This window comes from Mirounga angustirostris, unplaced genomic scaffold (genome assembly GCF_029215605.1).
Source record: "Mirounga angustirostris isolate CCGP_5_RB_7025 unplaced genomic scaffold, mMirAng1.0.hap1 SCAF_1, whole genome shotgun sequence".
NCBI lineage: Eukaryota > Metazoa > Chordata > Mammalia > Carnivora > Phocidae > Mirounga > Mirounga angustirostris.
The window spans coordinates 118,449,741-118,464,978 of NW_026991709.1; the positions used below are offsets into that span (position 1 = coordinate 118,449,741).

At 35.8% G+C, this 15,238-nt stretch overlaps 1 protein-coding gene across 9 annotated transcripts in view; it reads left to right on the top strand.

Moving 5' to 3' along the window:
- Nucleotides 1-15,238, top strand: part of TFDP2 (transcription factor Dp-2) — a 179,770-nt gene that overhangs the window by 51,427 nt on the left and 113,105 nt on the right. For 3 of the 9 annotated variants that reach the window (XM_054504375.2, XM_045903638.3, XM_045903639.3), the window contains exons 2-3: nt 6,963-7,080; nt 14,257-14,323. The exons of 2 other annotated variants lie outside the window; for them this stretch is intronic. In XM_054504375.2, coding sequence (XP_054360350.1) covers nt 7,066-7,080; nt 14,257-14,323 — 82 coding nt within the window. In that variant the 5' untranslated portion in view covers nt 6,963-7,065. Of the gene's footprint in view, nt 1-6,962; nt 7,081-10,065; nt 10,292-11,640; nt 11,671-14,256; nt 14,324-15,238 lie in introns of those variants that run through there. 4 more of the 9 variants (XM_054504376.2, XM_064586956.1, XM_054504378.2 and 1 more) reach the window with 4 other exon arrangements.

Genomic DNA, 15,238 nt, shown 5'->3' on the forward strand with positions numbered 1-15,238 from the left:
TAAAAGGAGAAAGTAGGAGAGCATAAGTAGAGAGAGACCCCTGACCTAGTCTGGATAGCAGGAGAGGGACAGTTTTTCCTGAGGAAGTGACATTGAGAAGAGATCTGAAGGAAGAGGAATTAACCTTTGGTGAATATTCCAGACTGAGGGAACAGCATGTGCAGAGGCCCTGAGGCAGGAAGAGCATGTTTTTGAGGAAGTGACAACAGAAGACCAGGGGAACTAGGTTAGGGAAGGGTATGGGGAAGTGATTCAACACAGAGAGGGAGAGGTAGTCAAGAGACCAGATCAAACATTAAGGATTGAGTCATTAAAATGTGGTTACTGTCACCAGTTTGGAAATTTAGGAAATCTAAATGTCCATCAGCAGTAAAGTAAATGACGGTATTATGATGTAAAGGAATACTATGTAACTGTAAAAAGAAAAATGAAGTTTACTATGTACTCAAAAATAAAGAAATTTTAATTTAATACTGTAATTTTAAAAAAGAACTAAAAAGGGTTAAAATCTGACCCAAAGATATGTATGTGACCTGTGCCATATGAAATTTTGAAGGATTTTTTTTGTATAGTAAATTATCCTCTTATATGGATTTATTATAGTAGTAGTTACGTATTTTGTTATATTTTGAGAATCTATTTATTGTATCTCAAGTCAGATATTTTATGTAAATAAGCATGGTGATTAAGAACATGTCTGCTGGTCTGAGATCCCGGGTTGATATTCTGGCATTGCCATTTGCACAGTTTGTTAACCAGGCAAATTACTTCAACTCTCTAAAGCTCAGTTTTGTCACCTGTAAAATGTGACCAGTAATAATATTTACCTGATAGAGTTGTAGTGTGAATGATATGAGATAATACATGTGAAGCATTTAGGAGAGTGCCTAGATACGCTCTTCACCTAAGAAAGAGTTACTTACTATCACTTTCTACGAAAAATATCTTCTCATTAATACCACTTATCTGAAGTTAGAGTGTAGAAAGAGAACACTGAAGGAAGGTATGCCAAAAACTTATTGTAGTTGCATCTGAGAGCTGGGACCCTGGCTGATATTTTTTCTTATTTTATTGTTTTGTGTATATTCCAGACATTGAAACATGGCATGTTTTTAAAATTAGTAATGTCTTCATTTAAATACGCTGCCTTTGCTGAAAGGTAATTTTTTTTAGCCTCTTTTTCAGCAGTGTTAGAAAGTCTACATATCCTGATTCAGGCAATGTTAATTTTACAAATGTATCCATAATTATTTCTTTTCCGTATTTCGATTACCCTTGTACCATTTGTACCATTTTAAAAGGCTTTGTGGCCAGAGCTGCTGAATTATGATTGGAAAGGAAAAGGGTTTGCATTTTAAGACCATCTGTGGGAGTTGCATTGTCTGAAACTGACAAGAGATCATGGCAGATGGTGAGGTCACAAAGATTGACTTTTTGAGCTTGACATAATGTGTTCATGAAGCTGGAAGAAGAAATCCGACTTATTTTTTAACCAACTGAAGAGCTTGGTGACAGGAAAAAGTGTACGTTTGTTGAGCCTGGATAAAACATAATGCATCAGTGCACATGACTGGTTTATCTTTGAGAATCACCAGTGCCACCAAAGATGGCAATTTCTTGAAACATTCAGTGCCATGTTTATTTACTTTCTAGACACTTGGTTTTAAGTCATATGTTGCAAATAATTTTTAGATTAAAAAGTGTTTTAAAAAAGCAAGAGTTTTAAAAATACTTAGAAATGTGTTTAAACTAAAGGTTATAAACTCTCACTCAAAACCAGTACAGCATACTTATTCTTTTTTTTTTTTTTAAGATTTTATTTATTTATTTGACAGAGAGAGACACAGCGAGAGAGGGAACACAAGCAGGGGGAGTGGGAGAGGGAGACGCAGGCGTCCCGCGGAGCAGGAAGCCCGATGTGGGGCTCGATCCCAGGACCCTGAGATCATGACCTGAGCTGAAGGCAGACGCCTAACGACTGAGGCACCCAGGCGCCCCCATACTTCTTCATTTTTAATTGAATGAGACAGATCTCTATCATAATCCCATTTCTTTTTATAACATTTATCTTAATGTAATCTTACATAATTTTAAAAAAAGATTTTATTTATTTATTCGAGAGAGGGAGCAGGAGCAGGGTGAGGGGCAGAGGGAGAAGCAAGAGCCTGATGACATAGGGCTTGATCCTGGGACTCCAGATCATGACCTGAGCCTAAGGCAGGCACTTCACTGACTGACCACCCAGGCGCCCCTATACTTTTACACAATTTAAGTTACCTTTGAGGGTTTATGCTTGCTGTTTCTCTGATCTAGTAGGATGTCTTTAGTGCCTGGATTAGTGCCTTACACATAGTGGGTTGATTCAGTGCTTGCTGGATAAATAAATTAATGAGAGAAAAGTTTTTCCTAACCATAATTAGACACTTTATTTCCTTTTTAAACTAGATTTATGGTGTGGTATTTTTTACTTCTACTACATGTGAGTTATGTATTATTTATTTTGGAAGAAGAAACCTTAATTTGTCATGAAAAAACAGCACACTGCTTTTTTCCCTAATATTAAGGCTTACACTGTGCTAGGCAGTGTCCTAATAATCTTTCATGTCTTGACTCAATGAAGTAGATGTACTGTTTGTTACTATTTTTGCAGATGGAGAAATTGAGGCACAGAGATGTTAAGGTAAATTTACTCAAGAAATCCATGCACTTTGGCTCTGTTTCAAACATTTATCATTTAGGTAACATTTAGAGGTTCTAATTTGTACTTTGCTCTGGTGAGAGGATACAAAGGGAATACTAAAAATTAAGTTTGTTAATATGGCTCATTAATGTGGCTAAGTAGTATTTTATTGGTCACCACTTGCTATTGTGTGCTGAAATAGTAACACTGTTAATTTTTTTTTTTTTTTGACAGAGAGAGAGAGTTAGCGAGAGCAGGAACACAAGCTGGGGGGGGGGGGGGAGAGGGAGAAGCAGGCTTCCCGCGGAGCAGGGAGCCCGATGCTGGGCTGGAGCCCGATGCTGGGCTCGATCCCAGAATCCTGGGATTGTGACCTGAGCCGAAGGCAGACGCTTAATGACTGAGCCACACAGGCGACCCTGTTAAATTTTTTTTTTAATTTGGGTAAATATCAGTGTCACTCAGTAGCACAGCCATTAGGAAATAGAATACCATATTGAATACTGAATATTGTAATGAAGCAGATGTATGGAGACAAGCCACTTTAACCATAACAACCATATTTTGGAATGAAGAAATGGGGAGAAGGGAAAAAGGACATTTACTAACTGAATCTGGTAGACCAACCCAGTGATGTCTGCTTATATTTCATTGACCAGAATTATGTCATATGGTCAGCACATCTGAAAGGGAGACTGAGAATGTAGTACCTTTTTTTTTTTTTTTTTAATTGGGCACATTGCCACCTTCAACTTCTAAGGAAGAAGAGGAAAAGATATTGGGTAGGCACTAGGTTTCTAAAATTTAACAGGGACTTTGATGAAAAACACTTTGTTGTTTCTGATATAACTACATTTCAGTAGGTCAGAAGGTAATCTTAGAAATATTTAAAACTGAATTTTTTTTTTTTTTAAGATTTTATTTATTTATTTGAGACAGAGAGAATGAGAGAGAGAGAGAGCACATGAGAGGGGGGAGGGTCAGAGGGAGAAGCAGGCTCCCTGCCCAGCAGAGAGCCCGATGCGGGACTTGATCCAGGGACTCCAGGATCATGACCTGAGCCGAAGGCAGTCGCTTAACCAACTGAGCCACCCAGGCGCCCCTAAAATTGAATTTTTTTGGTTAGGAGTGTTTGGTGTTTATGTATGAACTGTAGAGCATTTGGCACATTAACTTGGATCTGATGATTTTCATTTAGACAGATTGTATGTAATTTACTGCTAGCATAACCTTGAAAAACTCAGTATACCTTTTCTTCAGATGAGGACACTGAAATTCAAAATGGTTAAGTCACTTGTAGAAGGTCACACAGCTGATAAGTGTCAGAGCTGAGACTTAGCCTAAATTTAAAAAGTCCATGCTCTTTTCACTCTAACACTGTTGCTTTATTTATTAGATGCTGGCTTCAATCAGGACACTTAGAACCAACTGTTATTTTAATTTTTCCTATTTAAATAATCAATTCTTGTTCCTCTCTTGTATCTTTGAGTTCCCACTGATCTTTTTTAAGCTTTTAAGTTGATTGCTTCATGAATGAAGAGAAATACAAATTTACTTCTAAGTACTACTTCAGCTACACTTGCAAGTTTTATTATTTTCTTTTTTTTTAAAGTTTATTATTTATTTTTGAGAAATCTCTACACCCAGTGTTGGACTTGAAATCACAGCCTCCGAGATCAAGTGTTGTGCATTGTCTTCGGACTAAGCTAGCCAGTTTTATTATTTTCACTGTCATTCAGTTCTGAATATTCTATTATTCTTTATTGCTATTTTCATTGTCGTTCAGTCCTAGATATTTCAAATTTTTTTTAACTCATGCATTGTTTGAGCAATAGTATAGTTTTATTTTTTAAATATATGATTTTTAACTGTTTATTTAAGATGGATGATTCCTAATTGAATTGCGTTTTGGTCAGAGACCAGAATCTGTATAATATTGCCTCTTTGAAATACGTTACTACTTTGTTGTGGACAAATTTTGTAAATATGTGCTTAACGAGTTGTTTTCTATCAGGTACAGAGTTCTGTGTAGATCTATTAGATCAGCTTGGCTAAAATATTAATCTTCAAAAGGAAATTCCTATTTTAGCCTTACATTCTTAGTTTTAAAATGTGAGGTAGTTTAGTGAATGGGATGTCAGGAACTTGTGCTTTATTATTTATCTGATATTTTTAATACTGAAGAGAAAAATAACAAATAGCTGATGAATGTGAAACAGTTCTAGCATGTTCTAGCATAGGAACTTGATTTTCATATTAGATCATGACAGACACTGTGAACAAATCTATAGCTACCGTGGGACAATGAAAATCATAGTGGTAGTCCAGGTCTTACTTGGGTTTTTTTAATTTATGTTTTCTTTATCATTGAAATATTGTAAATTCAGTGGTTTTGTTTTTTTTTTTAAGGATTTTATTTTTGAGAGAGCACACGCACACGTGCCCACATGAGCAGGGGGTGGGGCAGAAGGAGAGGGACAAGCAGACTCCCCGCTGAGTGGGGAGCCCAACTCAGGGCTCCATCATAGGACCCTGAGATCATGACCTGAGCCAGAGTCCGATGTTTAATTGACTGAGCCACCCAGGCACCCTGGAAAATTGTAAATTCAGTGTTTTACTGAAAAGTAAAAGCACCTTTTTTTCACCCACAGAGTTCTACTTGTAGATTCAAATTCTAGTGTATGAGGCAGACGGTTGGGAGCCTCCATTTCTTGAAGTCCCATTGTTTATGGTCTTTCCAAAATTAAGTTTTATTTTTTCCTTCCCCTTAAGTGTCTTATTAAAGCTTCAATTTTGAAATAATGTAAAATAAGAGGAAAGTTTCAAAAAACAGGGCAAAGAACTCCTGAATACCCTTTACCCAGATTATCCAGTTGTCAGCATTTTGCCACACTTGCTTTATCCTTCCCACTTTCTCTCTGTATACAGATTGTGTATTTTTTTCATCATTTGAAAGTAAGTTGCTATTATTATACCTCTCCGCTTCTAAATATTTTGGTGTGTTTTTTCTAAAAACAAGAACACTCACTTAAAAAAACCCACAATCTTCTGATCAACACAGGAAATGGAACACTCAAAACAATGCTGTTATCCAGTCTGTGGGCCGTATTTCAGTTTTTCCAGTTGCCATAATAATGGCCTTCACAGTAATTATTTTTTCTGGTCCAAAGTCCAGTCAAGGATCATGTTGAATTTAATTTTTATGTGACTTTAGTCTTTTTAAACCTAGAATGTTTGTCAGTTCCTTTTTTCTTTCATTACACAACAATTTCTGAAAAGTTCAGTCCATTATTTTATAGAATGCCCCTCAATTTAAATTTCTCTGGTATTTCCTCATGATTAGATTTAGATTATGCTTTGGGTGGAAATATCTCAGAAGTGGTATTCTATCCATCTCAATGCACTTGTGGAGATGCATGATGTTGGTTTGTGTCATTGTTAGTGGTCATTTGGTAGGTTTGATGACTTTGGCTAAGTGGTGGGTGCCAGGTTTCTTCACTGTAAAATTGGAATTAATCGGTGTTTTGTGGGGTGATATTTCAAGACTATGTAAATATCCTGTTTCTTACCAACTTTCACCCACTGAAGTTTTATTATCTATTGGTAATCCTTGTCTGATTAATCAGTTATTATTATGATGTTTACAAATTGATTTTCTCATTTCTTCATTCATTTATATTTACTATTTGGTATCGTATTGCAAAGGAGCTTTCCCTTCTTCCTCATTATTTGTTTCTATCAGTATGAAGTCCTGAATTGTTATTTTATTCAAAGAGTTTATAGTCTATTATAATCTGTTATTATCAGTGTATACTTTGGTGCCCAGTTGTTCCAAATTGTCCAGTTGTAGGCTCTTTAAGCTGACTCCTGTATTCTTTTAATATGTCTCCCATCATTTTTTGAGCTCTTCCTTATTGTAGGTACAATAAAATGTTCTAGTCTTATCTTCCACATCTCTTACCCCAACCCTGGAATTGGCTACTTCTCCAAGAAGCCCTGGTGTTTCTTTCACTGTGTTATCTAAAGCAACATAGTGATATTTCAGAGCCCAGGTTTTATCACTTGTTAGCTGAATTGATTTGGTCAAATTATTTAACCTCTGTAAGCCCCAACTTTTAATTGGAAAATGAGGATTAAAATGGTACATATCTCACAGTGTTTTTGTGACAATTAATTTAAATAATCCACTTAAAGAACAATGCATGTCACATGTAAATATGACATAAACATTGCCTATTATTATTATTACATTACTATTCCCTCTTTTTTCCCCCTTTAACAGGATGTTCTTTTAAAGAATTATTGAAGACGAAGTTCTTTTTTATTTTTGTTTTTTGTTTGTTTTTTAATGGCTTTACAGAATTTTAAATTGAATACAATTTGACATGACGGCAAAAAATGTAAGTATTTGTAAATTTTTAAATGTAAGTATTTTTAAAGTGAGTTGTACTTTTTCCTTTGCACATTTTCTTCACTATTCTTATTAATCAAGTTCAATTTACTGGCATTAGTTTATCATTGTTTTTGTTTATGCAAAGAATGAGATAGTGAACTTTAATGCTATTGAATATAGCACTTGAATGGGCATGGTAGCATTCTTGTAAATTGCTGCCAAGTTGTGCCTTCTCAACAGCTGCAAAATTGCTATCTCTAGAAAGTTTCCCAACCCTCTCCTTTTTTGGTACTGTAATAAATTTTTGTTTTGGTACTTGCTGGAGATTTACTAGCCTTATCGAGAAAAATCACTCTTTTCTTTGGCCCAATTTTTTTCTTGTGGACTTACTCAAGGAAATATGCATACTGAGATGTTGTTCAGAAGAAGCTTACTGTCCTCCATGAGATGATCCCTGAGGGGACATTAGGTTTTCGATGTTTTGGAGGAGTTACTCAGTTTCTTTCCTCTGCTCAAGGCTTTTATTTCTGAATCTACTTCAAGTTATTTTTTTATTGTCTGACTGTATCAACAGATTTGTTTTCAGTTATATGAAGGATTATGCCAGAAAATAAATATTGCGACATATAGGGAAATAACTTCTAATTGCTTTACCGTTCCCAGATTATGATTTTGGAATCTTTGATTGCACATAACAGAAATCTGCTTAGGCTACCTTAAAAAGGCAATTTATTATAAAGATACAGGAATGTGTCAAAGACTTTAAGAGTAAGAATTTAGTGGGCCCTTAGAAAGATCTGGGTGCAAGAATTTGAAATATACCAGGAATTGAAGCAGTGTTTAGTTTCCATATATTATCTCTGCTTGTCTGTGTGCATCTGCTTCATACTCTGTCTCTCTCTGCAAATCATGCTCCTTAGTTCTCCAGGGAGCCTCTCAATATACGTGTTACAGAACTGGCCTGTTCAGAGAAAGAGAGGTGCGAAGCAAAGGAGGAAGGCAGCTTGACAGATCTTGTCTGCCCGCGTGAGCTCCAGTTTCAGACTCCTTGGGGTGGACCTTGGTGCTGCTCAAGTGTGATATCTACTAGTGGTTTACTTAATTGTGACCAGGAGAAGCAAGCGTTACATTGTGTGAAAAGGTCCCCTTGTCAGCCAGACAGATAGTTCCAAATACTGTACATTATACATCTAAAGAATAACATTTTAAAAAAAACCCTTCATGATTTACCTCTATTTTCCTATTATTACCCTTGCTTTTGACATGCTATAAGCAGCTATAAGCAGATATAGATTTTGCTTCATTATCATGTAACTAATTTTATTAGGATAAATTATCAGGAATACTCTGCTTTAATCTAAGATTGTTATATATATATTTGTTAAAGTGCTGTTTGGGGAAAAGAAGAAGCAAAGTTTTAGTCTATGTATTGGGAATTTTCTTGCAGAATATTCTCTTGATTTTTTTCTCCTTAGGAAAAAAGGGAAGTAAAAGTTATCCTGAACCACAAGCTGGTTAACATTCAAATAGCAATCATATTTTGGCTTAAAATGTACCTTGAATCAAATATCATTTTCCTAGTCATATGTACAATTTGCTATATTAAAAGTTGTTTCCCTAAAGTAACATAAAGCATTTGACCCAGTGGTAATTATACTCCCCCTATTTTGTTTGTATATTTGGAAGAAATCAAACAGTGAGCAATGTGTTTCTCTTTCTGCTATGGCAACCTAGGGGGAGAGGGATAAGTGATGAGCTGATCCTCTTGATATTTTAGAGTTAGGGACATGAAGAGGTCAGGCCTCAGATTGGGCTGAGCTGACGCATGTGGGAAAGAACTGAAATAGGCTGTCTGAAAATAGCCATTCATAACTGCCATTCTGCAATAGAGAAGAACATTTTTGTGGCTCTTAATACGTTTTGTCAAGATACTTACTGAAAGGATTATACTAGTTCACAATGCCATGAGTAATTCATTCTCCTCCCCGCCCCCAGTATATGTACCTGATACTGTTCTAGGCTCCTGCCTTTCTGGGGCTTATAGTGTCTGTAGTGAGAGAAGGTAATAAATACATATATAATGTCAGGTAATGATAAATGTCATGAAGAAAAGTAAAACAGGGTAAGAAGAGAGAGAATGATGGCAGTGAGGGAGAGTTCTTTTAACTTAGGTGTTCAGAGAGTTCTCTTTAAGGAAGTGATGTTTAGACAGAAGTGCTCTTGAGTCTCAATCCAAGAAGAGGAAGTCAGCCTTATGAGTATCTGGGAAAAGAACATTCCAGGTAGAGGCAGGAAAAGGTGTGGTTGTTCAAGGAACAGCAAGATGACCAGTTTATAAGTGGAACAGAGTAAGCAAGGAAAAGTGGTAGGAAATGAAGTCAGAAAGAAAGCAGGAGCCAGATCATGTGGAGCCTCAAAGACTGAGGTGATGGGTGTGTTTTTAAAATGTCAGTAAGAAGCCATTGGAGATTTGGTGGATAGTTGGATGACCTGACTTACTGTTTTAGAAAGTTTGTCCTGGCTGCGGAGTGACTAGACCAAAGAAGGGCATAATAGAAGCAGGAGACTCATTTGGCACTTACCTCAGTAGTTCAGACAACAGAGTATGGTGATTTGGGCTGGGGTAATGATATCGGAGATGGGGAAAAGTGGCTGGATCTAGGATGAATTTGAAGGGATAGCCATTAGGAGTTACTGAGTAATTAGGATATGGGGGCAGGGAAAAAGTTAAAGAAGACTTCTCAGTATTTTGCTTGTGTAACTGGATAAATGGCTTGTTGTTTAATGAGAAGAAAAACTCTTAGGGAACTGTGGGATTTTGTGGCAAACTCAACAATCATTTTGAACATATTGAAGTGAACACACCTAAAAATGTCCAGGTTAGAGATATTGGCTAGGTAGTTTGATAAATGATTCTGGAGCTCAGAGGAAAGGTTGGAATTGGATATAGAAATTTTGGAGTCATTTCATATTAAATTATTTTAAAGCAGTGGTACTGCATGAGATTATATAGAACGTGAATGGATAGAGTATACATGAGGACCCAAGGTCTGAGCACAGGGATTCTCCGGCATCTGGGGAGGAGGAGAAGCAGCGAAGGAGACTCAAAGAATGACCAGAAAGGAAGGAAGTAGTGTTATCCTGATGATCTGGAAGCCAAGTGAAGAAAGTGTTTGAAGAAGAAGGGAATGATCAATTGTGTCACATGCCAATGAGAAGTAAGTAACTCTTAGACATGGAAGAGATTGCCCAGGTCTTACAGAGGCATCATTAAACATGTATTCAAATATTTACATCCTTATTTTCTGTTTCTCATTTTATATATCTCTTATGAGAACAGTTTTTTGTGAAGAGTTGTTTTTGTCTTACCCATGCCATAGTAGGTCTCATGGTTCCAAATGATAGAAACCCTATTTAAAACAGTTTAAGGCAAAAAGTGGAATGTATTGATTCACGCAACTGAAAAGTCTGGGATGCTCTAGCTTCAAATACATCTGGTTATGGGGGATCAAATGATGGTGTCAGGGATCTGTGTCCCTTTTTCCATCTCTTTGCCACAATATGGTAGCAAAATACCCTATATTGTGTTTATAATTCTTACCTCAGAAGGAGAGAAGGAGCTTTTCCCTTTTAGCACTAATATTTCAAATTCTGTGGAGGAGCTTTGGTTGACCCTGCTTGACCCACATGCTTAGATAAGCCAATGTGGAGAAAGAAGTGGGCCAAGTCTGGGTCATGGGTCCACTTCTGCTGACATGGCAACAATTGAGGCTCAAAGATTAACAGTCATACTGAACTACATGGATTGTGGGATGGATCATTTTGCTAAAAGGAAGGTCTGTAGAGCTGGCAATATATTCATTGTTTCTGGGATAAAATTGTTGTTAAATAGTATCTAGTATCCGCTGATGCTCTTCATGACCACAAATACAGGTGTGTTCTGACTTAAGCTCATTCAGTATAGGATAAAGAATTTGAAAGGTAATTTGATGTATATTTTTTGCCTCATCAAAGAATCTTTTAAAAAATATGTAAGCCATGATACTCATTACAGAAAAATTAGAGAATACAGATAAAGAAACTAGCCTAGAGATTATCAGCAGAATTTTGCCTAGGAAGACATCTGGTGTATATACAAATGTGTGTGTGTGTGTGTGTGTGTGTATAACAGAATGTGTGTAAATATTTTTAATAAAAATTAGGTCATACTGTTTTTTTTAGCTTAATCTCGATGATGAATGTCTTTTCTTGTCTTAATATCTCTGCAACATCATTTTAAATGACTGTTTTATGTTTTATGTTATGCGCTGTATGGACATTACACCAGTTTCCTAATATTGGCCATTAAGTTATTTCCACTTTTTTCTTTTTTTCTTTTTTTTAGCTTTTTGTTTATTTTTGCTTACTCATTGGATTTTTCCCATAAAGCAAAGTCTTATGAAATTACTAGCCCACAGGGTGTGTGCTTTTGTTTCATGTTACTAAATTGTGTTTCAGAAAGGTTGCACTTTTTTATATATTCATCAGTAATGTATGAAAGTGCCATTTCCCTTTATTTTCTTTTTAGTCTTTGCCAGTGTAATCAACAAAAAAAATGGTATGTAGTTTATTCATTTCTCCGTTGCTAGTTAGGTCAAACTGGTGTTCTGTATGTTCATTGGTCACTTGCATCTCTCTTTTGTGAATTGTCTGTGTCAGTGTTGACGAGTTAAAAGCCATTACCATTTGAATAACAACCCACACTTGGGTATTGCTTTTGTCATTAACAATCATATTCATGTAATTATTTAATTTGATCTAAGGAGCTCTCTGAGTTTGTCATGCACATATGTATTGTTGTCTCCATTTTGCAGTGACTGTCCCAAGATCACCTTGCTTGTGAATGGCAGAGCTGAACTCAGAGTACAGATCATCTCACTCTGAATCTTCTTTTCTTTCAGTTTTGTCAATCTAAAATGTTAAATGTCAGTGAAATTATAAGGTTATTAATGGGAAATATGGTTTGAACCCTAAAAATTGGGCTTGGATATTTTTTATTCTACAGACATTTAGTGACTGTTTACAGTATGTCACACAATAGTTGAATCTCCAGATAGAAAACTTTTCTCAGGACCTTATTAGGTGAAAAATTCTATATAAAATGAATTCACCTTTTACTTTTGCTCTGTGAACCATTATTATTATTATATCCTTCTTAAATAGAATAAGGAAAGAAAAGCTATTTTTTCCTCTCCCAGCCAACTTTTTCTACTCTCAATCTTTTCTTTGAATCTTTATAGTGTTTATGAAAGCAGAGATTAATAAACTTTTGAAATTTTAATTAAATTAATTTTAGTAGTATTTATATAAACTCTAAATACAAATACCTCCCCTCCATCTATTAGACCAAAATTAGCACACAGTATTGACTCACAACTGACCTTTATCTTTTTAGAGTTTAATTTGTTGGTTATTAAGATGCAGATATACTGCTACTTAAAAAGTTTCCAAATTCATTCTCTGCTCCACTCTGCAGAAGTTGGCCATTAAGAGCAGGTGTTTAAACATAACAGTAACCCAGTAACTGTGAACTCTCCACTGTGAATATGTGGTTTCAGTTGAGGTTTTTGCCGTTATCTTTGTATAATAACAAAAAGGTGTAAACTGATGCTTTTGAAATTATTATAATGCATGGATTAAACAACCGCATTGTATTAAGCATAGAATATTAAAGGCTGTCTTTGCTTTCTTTGCTTTCTTTTTACGGTAGAACACCAATGAAAGTTTGTCTTCTATTTATAGGAGAAAAGTGTTTTTTGTTTTGTTTTGAGGCATGTTAGTGATGCCACAGTAAACTCTTGGCATTTACAAATTGAACACTTAACATTAATATTTGTGAGCAATTCTGGAGATCCAAGTGGTGGTAATTTGTTGCAAATTTTGTTGCAAAGGATTTACTTCTGACAGCATAATTATAAGAAACTAGATAGAATTAAGTATCTGCACCATTATCTACACAGAATTGAGAAAGTGCGTTTTAGATGCCTTTACTCAGCTGCTGTCATAAAAATTTAGTATTAGATCCTAGAGATAGGTTTGCATCAGAATTATTTTTCCATGATGTAAATGATATGTAGAAATATTTCTGGTAACATATGTCTTGACAAAAAGAAACAGCTATTAGTAGTGCATTCGAATTACTAAATAATGAAATAATTAGCTATTACATTATGAAATTATAAAGTATCAGATGAGTGTGCATGAAGAATATACAATGCTAATGCAGTGGGTAGTTTAAAAATAACATTAAGTGCACAGATATGAAGTTATAAAGCTTAGTGTGCTTTAAAATCTTTTTGATGTGCTAGTACTTTGAGAGGATGTTTGAGGTACCAAGTTAGCATTGATATTTGAAGATTACAAATCTATAAGGATTAAAACAATAACATAATAGTAATCGTAGAATCATTTATTGGAATCTTGCTTTATGTCAAGTTTTCAAAAATGGAGAGTTTTTTTCCTCCTGGCTCTATAATAAATTTTTAAAATTCTGATGATACTACCATAGTTAGCTCTATGATTCCAAGAAGTCCAGTGGCTATCACATTAAATGAAATAAATTGCCTAAATAAATAAACACACTTGCTATAGATAGTCCCTTGGGTATCATATTAATAGTAATGAAGGTTAACATGATTGAGCACTTTGTGCCATACACTATGCTAGATGCTTCACATGAACTATCTTAATCTTCCTAATAACCTAAACTGATAAGCACTTCTAGCACCCTTCAGTTTATAGTTGAGGAAACTGAGGTGTAGAGAGCTTGTGTGACTTGACCACAACCACACACATAGTAGTCTTGATGGGCCAGAGTATGAGCCCAAGCAGTTGGATTTGAGACCAGTAGACCTCACCTCTGCGGTGTGGTATTAATGGTCTTTATCTGATCTATTACATATCATAATGTTGAAAAGCATTATAGGCAGTGATTATGAACAATAAAAATTAAGGGCAGCATTAATTTTTTTCAGACAACATTTTCTTTTTAACTCTACTCCTATTGATGACATAATTAATTCATTTTTATGTGGCTATCTGTAGTATTTGATGCAGTTCTTCAGTAGAAAGTATAAAATAGCTTATTAAATGATCATGTAATACTTAAGATCCTATTTTTAATTTTTAAAACTATTTTATTCAGGTTGGTTTGACTTCTACAAATGCAGAACTGAGAGGATTTATTGATCAGAATCTCAGTCCAACAAAAGGTAAGGACAGATGAATAGAAATTTTCTGCATTGAGCTAGTTTTATTGCATTTGTTTTATAAAATATGCAGCTACATGTATTACTTTAATAATTATATAATATGACTGTGTTGTGTTATCATATACCAAATAACTTGTATCATATGAAAGTAGTTCTGAGAGGTGGGGGGAGAGAGAGAGAATGAGGGGAGAGAGAGTGTGTGGGGTATTTTTTTTTTAAGATTTTATTTATTTATTTATTTGAGAGAGAGAGAGAGCGAGCATGAGCAGGGGGCGGGGCAGAGGGAGAGGAAGAAGCAGGCTCCCTGCTGAGCAAGGAGCCCGATGTGGGGCTCGATCCCAGGACCCTGAGATCATGACCTGAGCTGAAGGCAGACACTTAAGCAACTGAGCCACCCAGGCACCCCTGAGAGTGTATGTGGTATTTGTGTTACTTTTCTCCATCTCTTTCCTAAGAGGTCTCTAAGACCACCTGTTGTTGTTATTGTTGTTTTTTAGAGAGAGAGCCCATGTGAGAGAGAGGGAGGGGTGGGAGGGCAGAGGGAGGGCGAGAGAGAATCCCAAGCAGGCTCCATGCCCAGCACAGAACCCTACGTGGGGCTTGATCTCACAGTCCTGAGATCATAACCTGACCCTAAATCAAGAGTTGGATGCTTAGACGACAGAGCCACCCAGGCGCCCCTAACACCACCTTTGATTAATGATCCTGTTACAATTGAAACTAACTGTTCAAGTCACTTTTTTCTTGATTTTCTTGCTTGATAGCCTTACTTCTAGTGGTTTAACTTGTAAGGAGGTAGAGTAGAATGCATGAATATATGTAAAATTCCTGTATCTAATATATGGTTTACTGAAGAAATGCTTATATCAGAAATCTGACCTACCAGTACAAGAATTGATGCAGGACTTTGTCTGT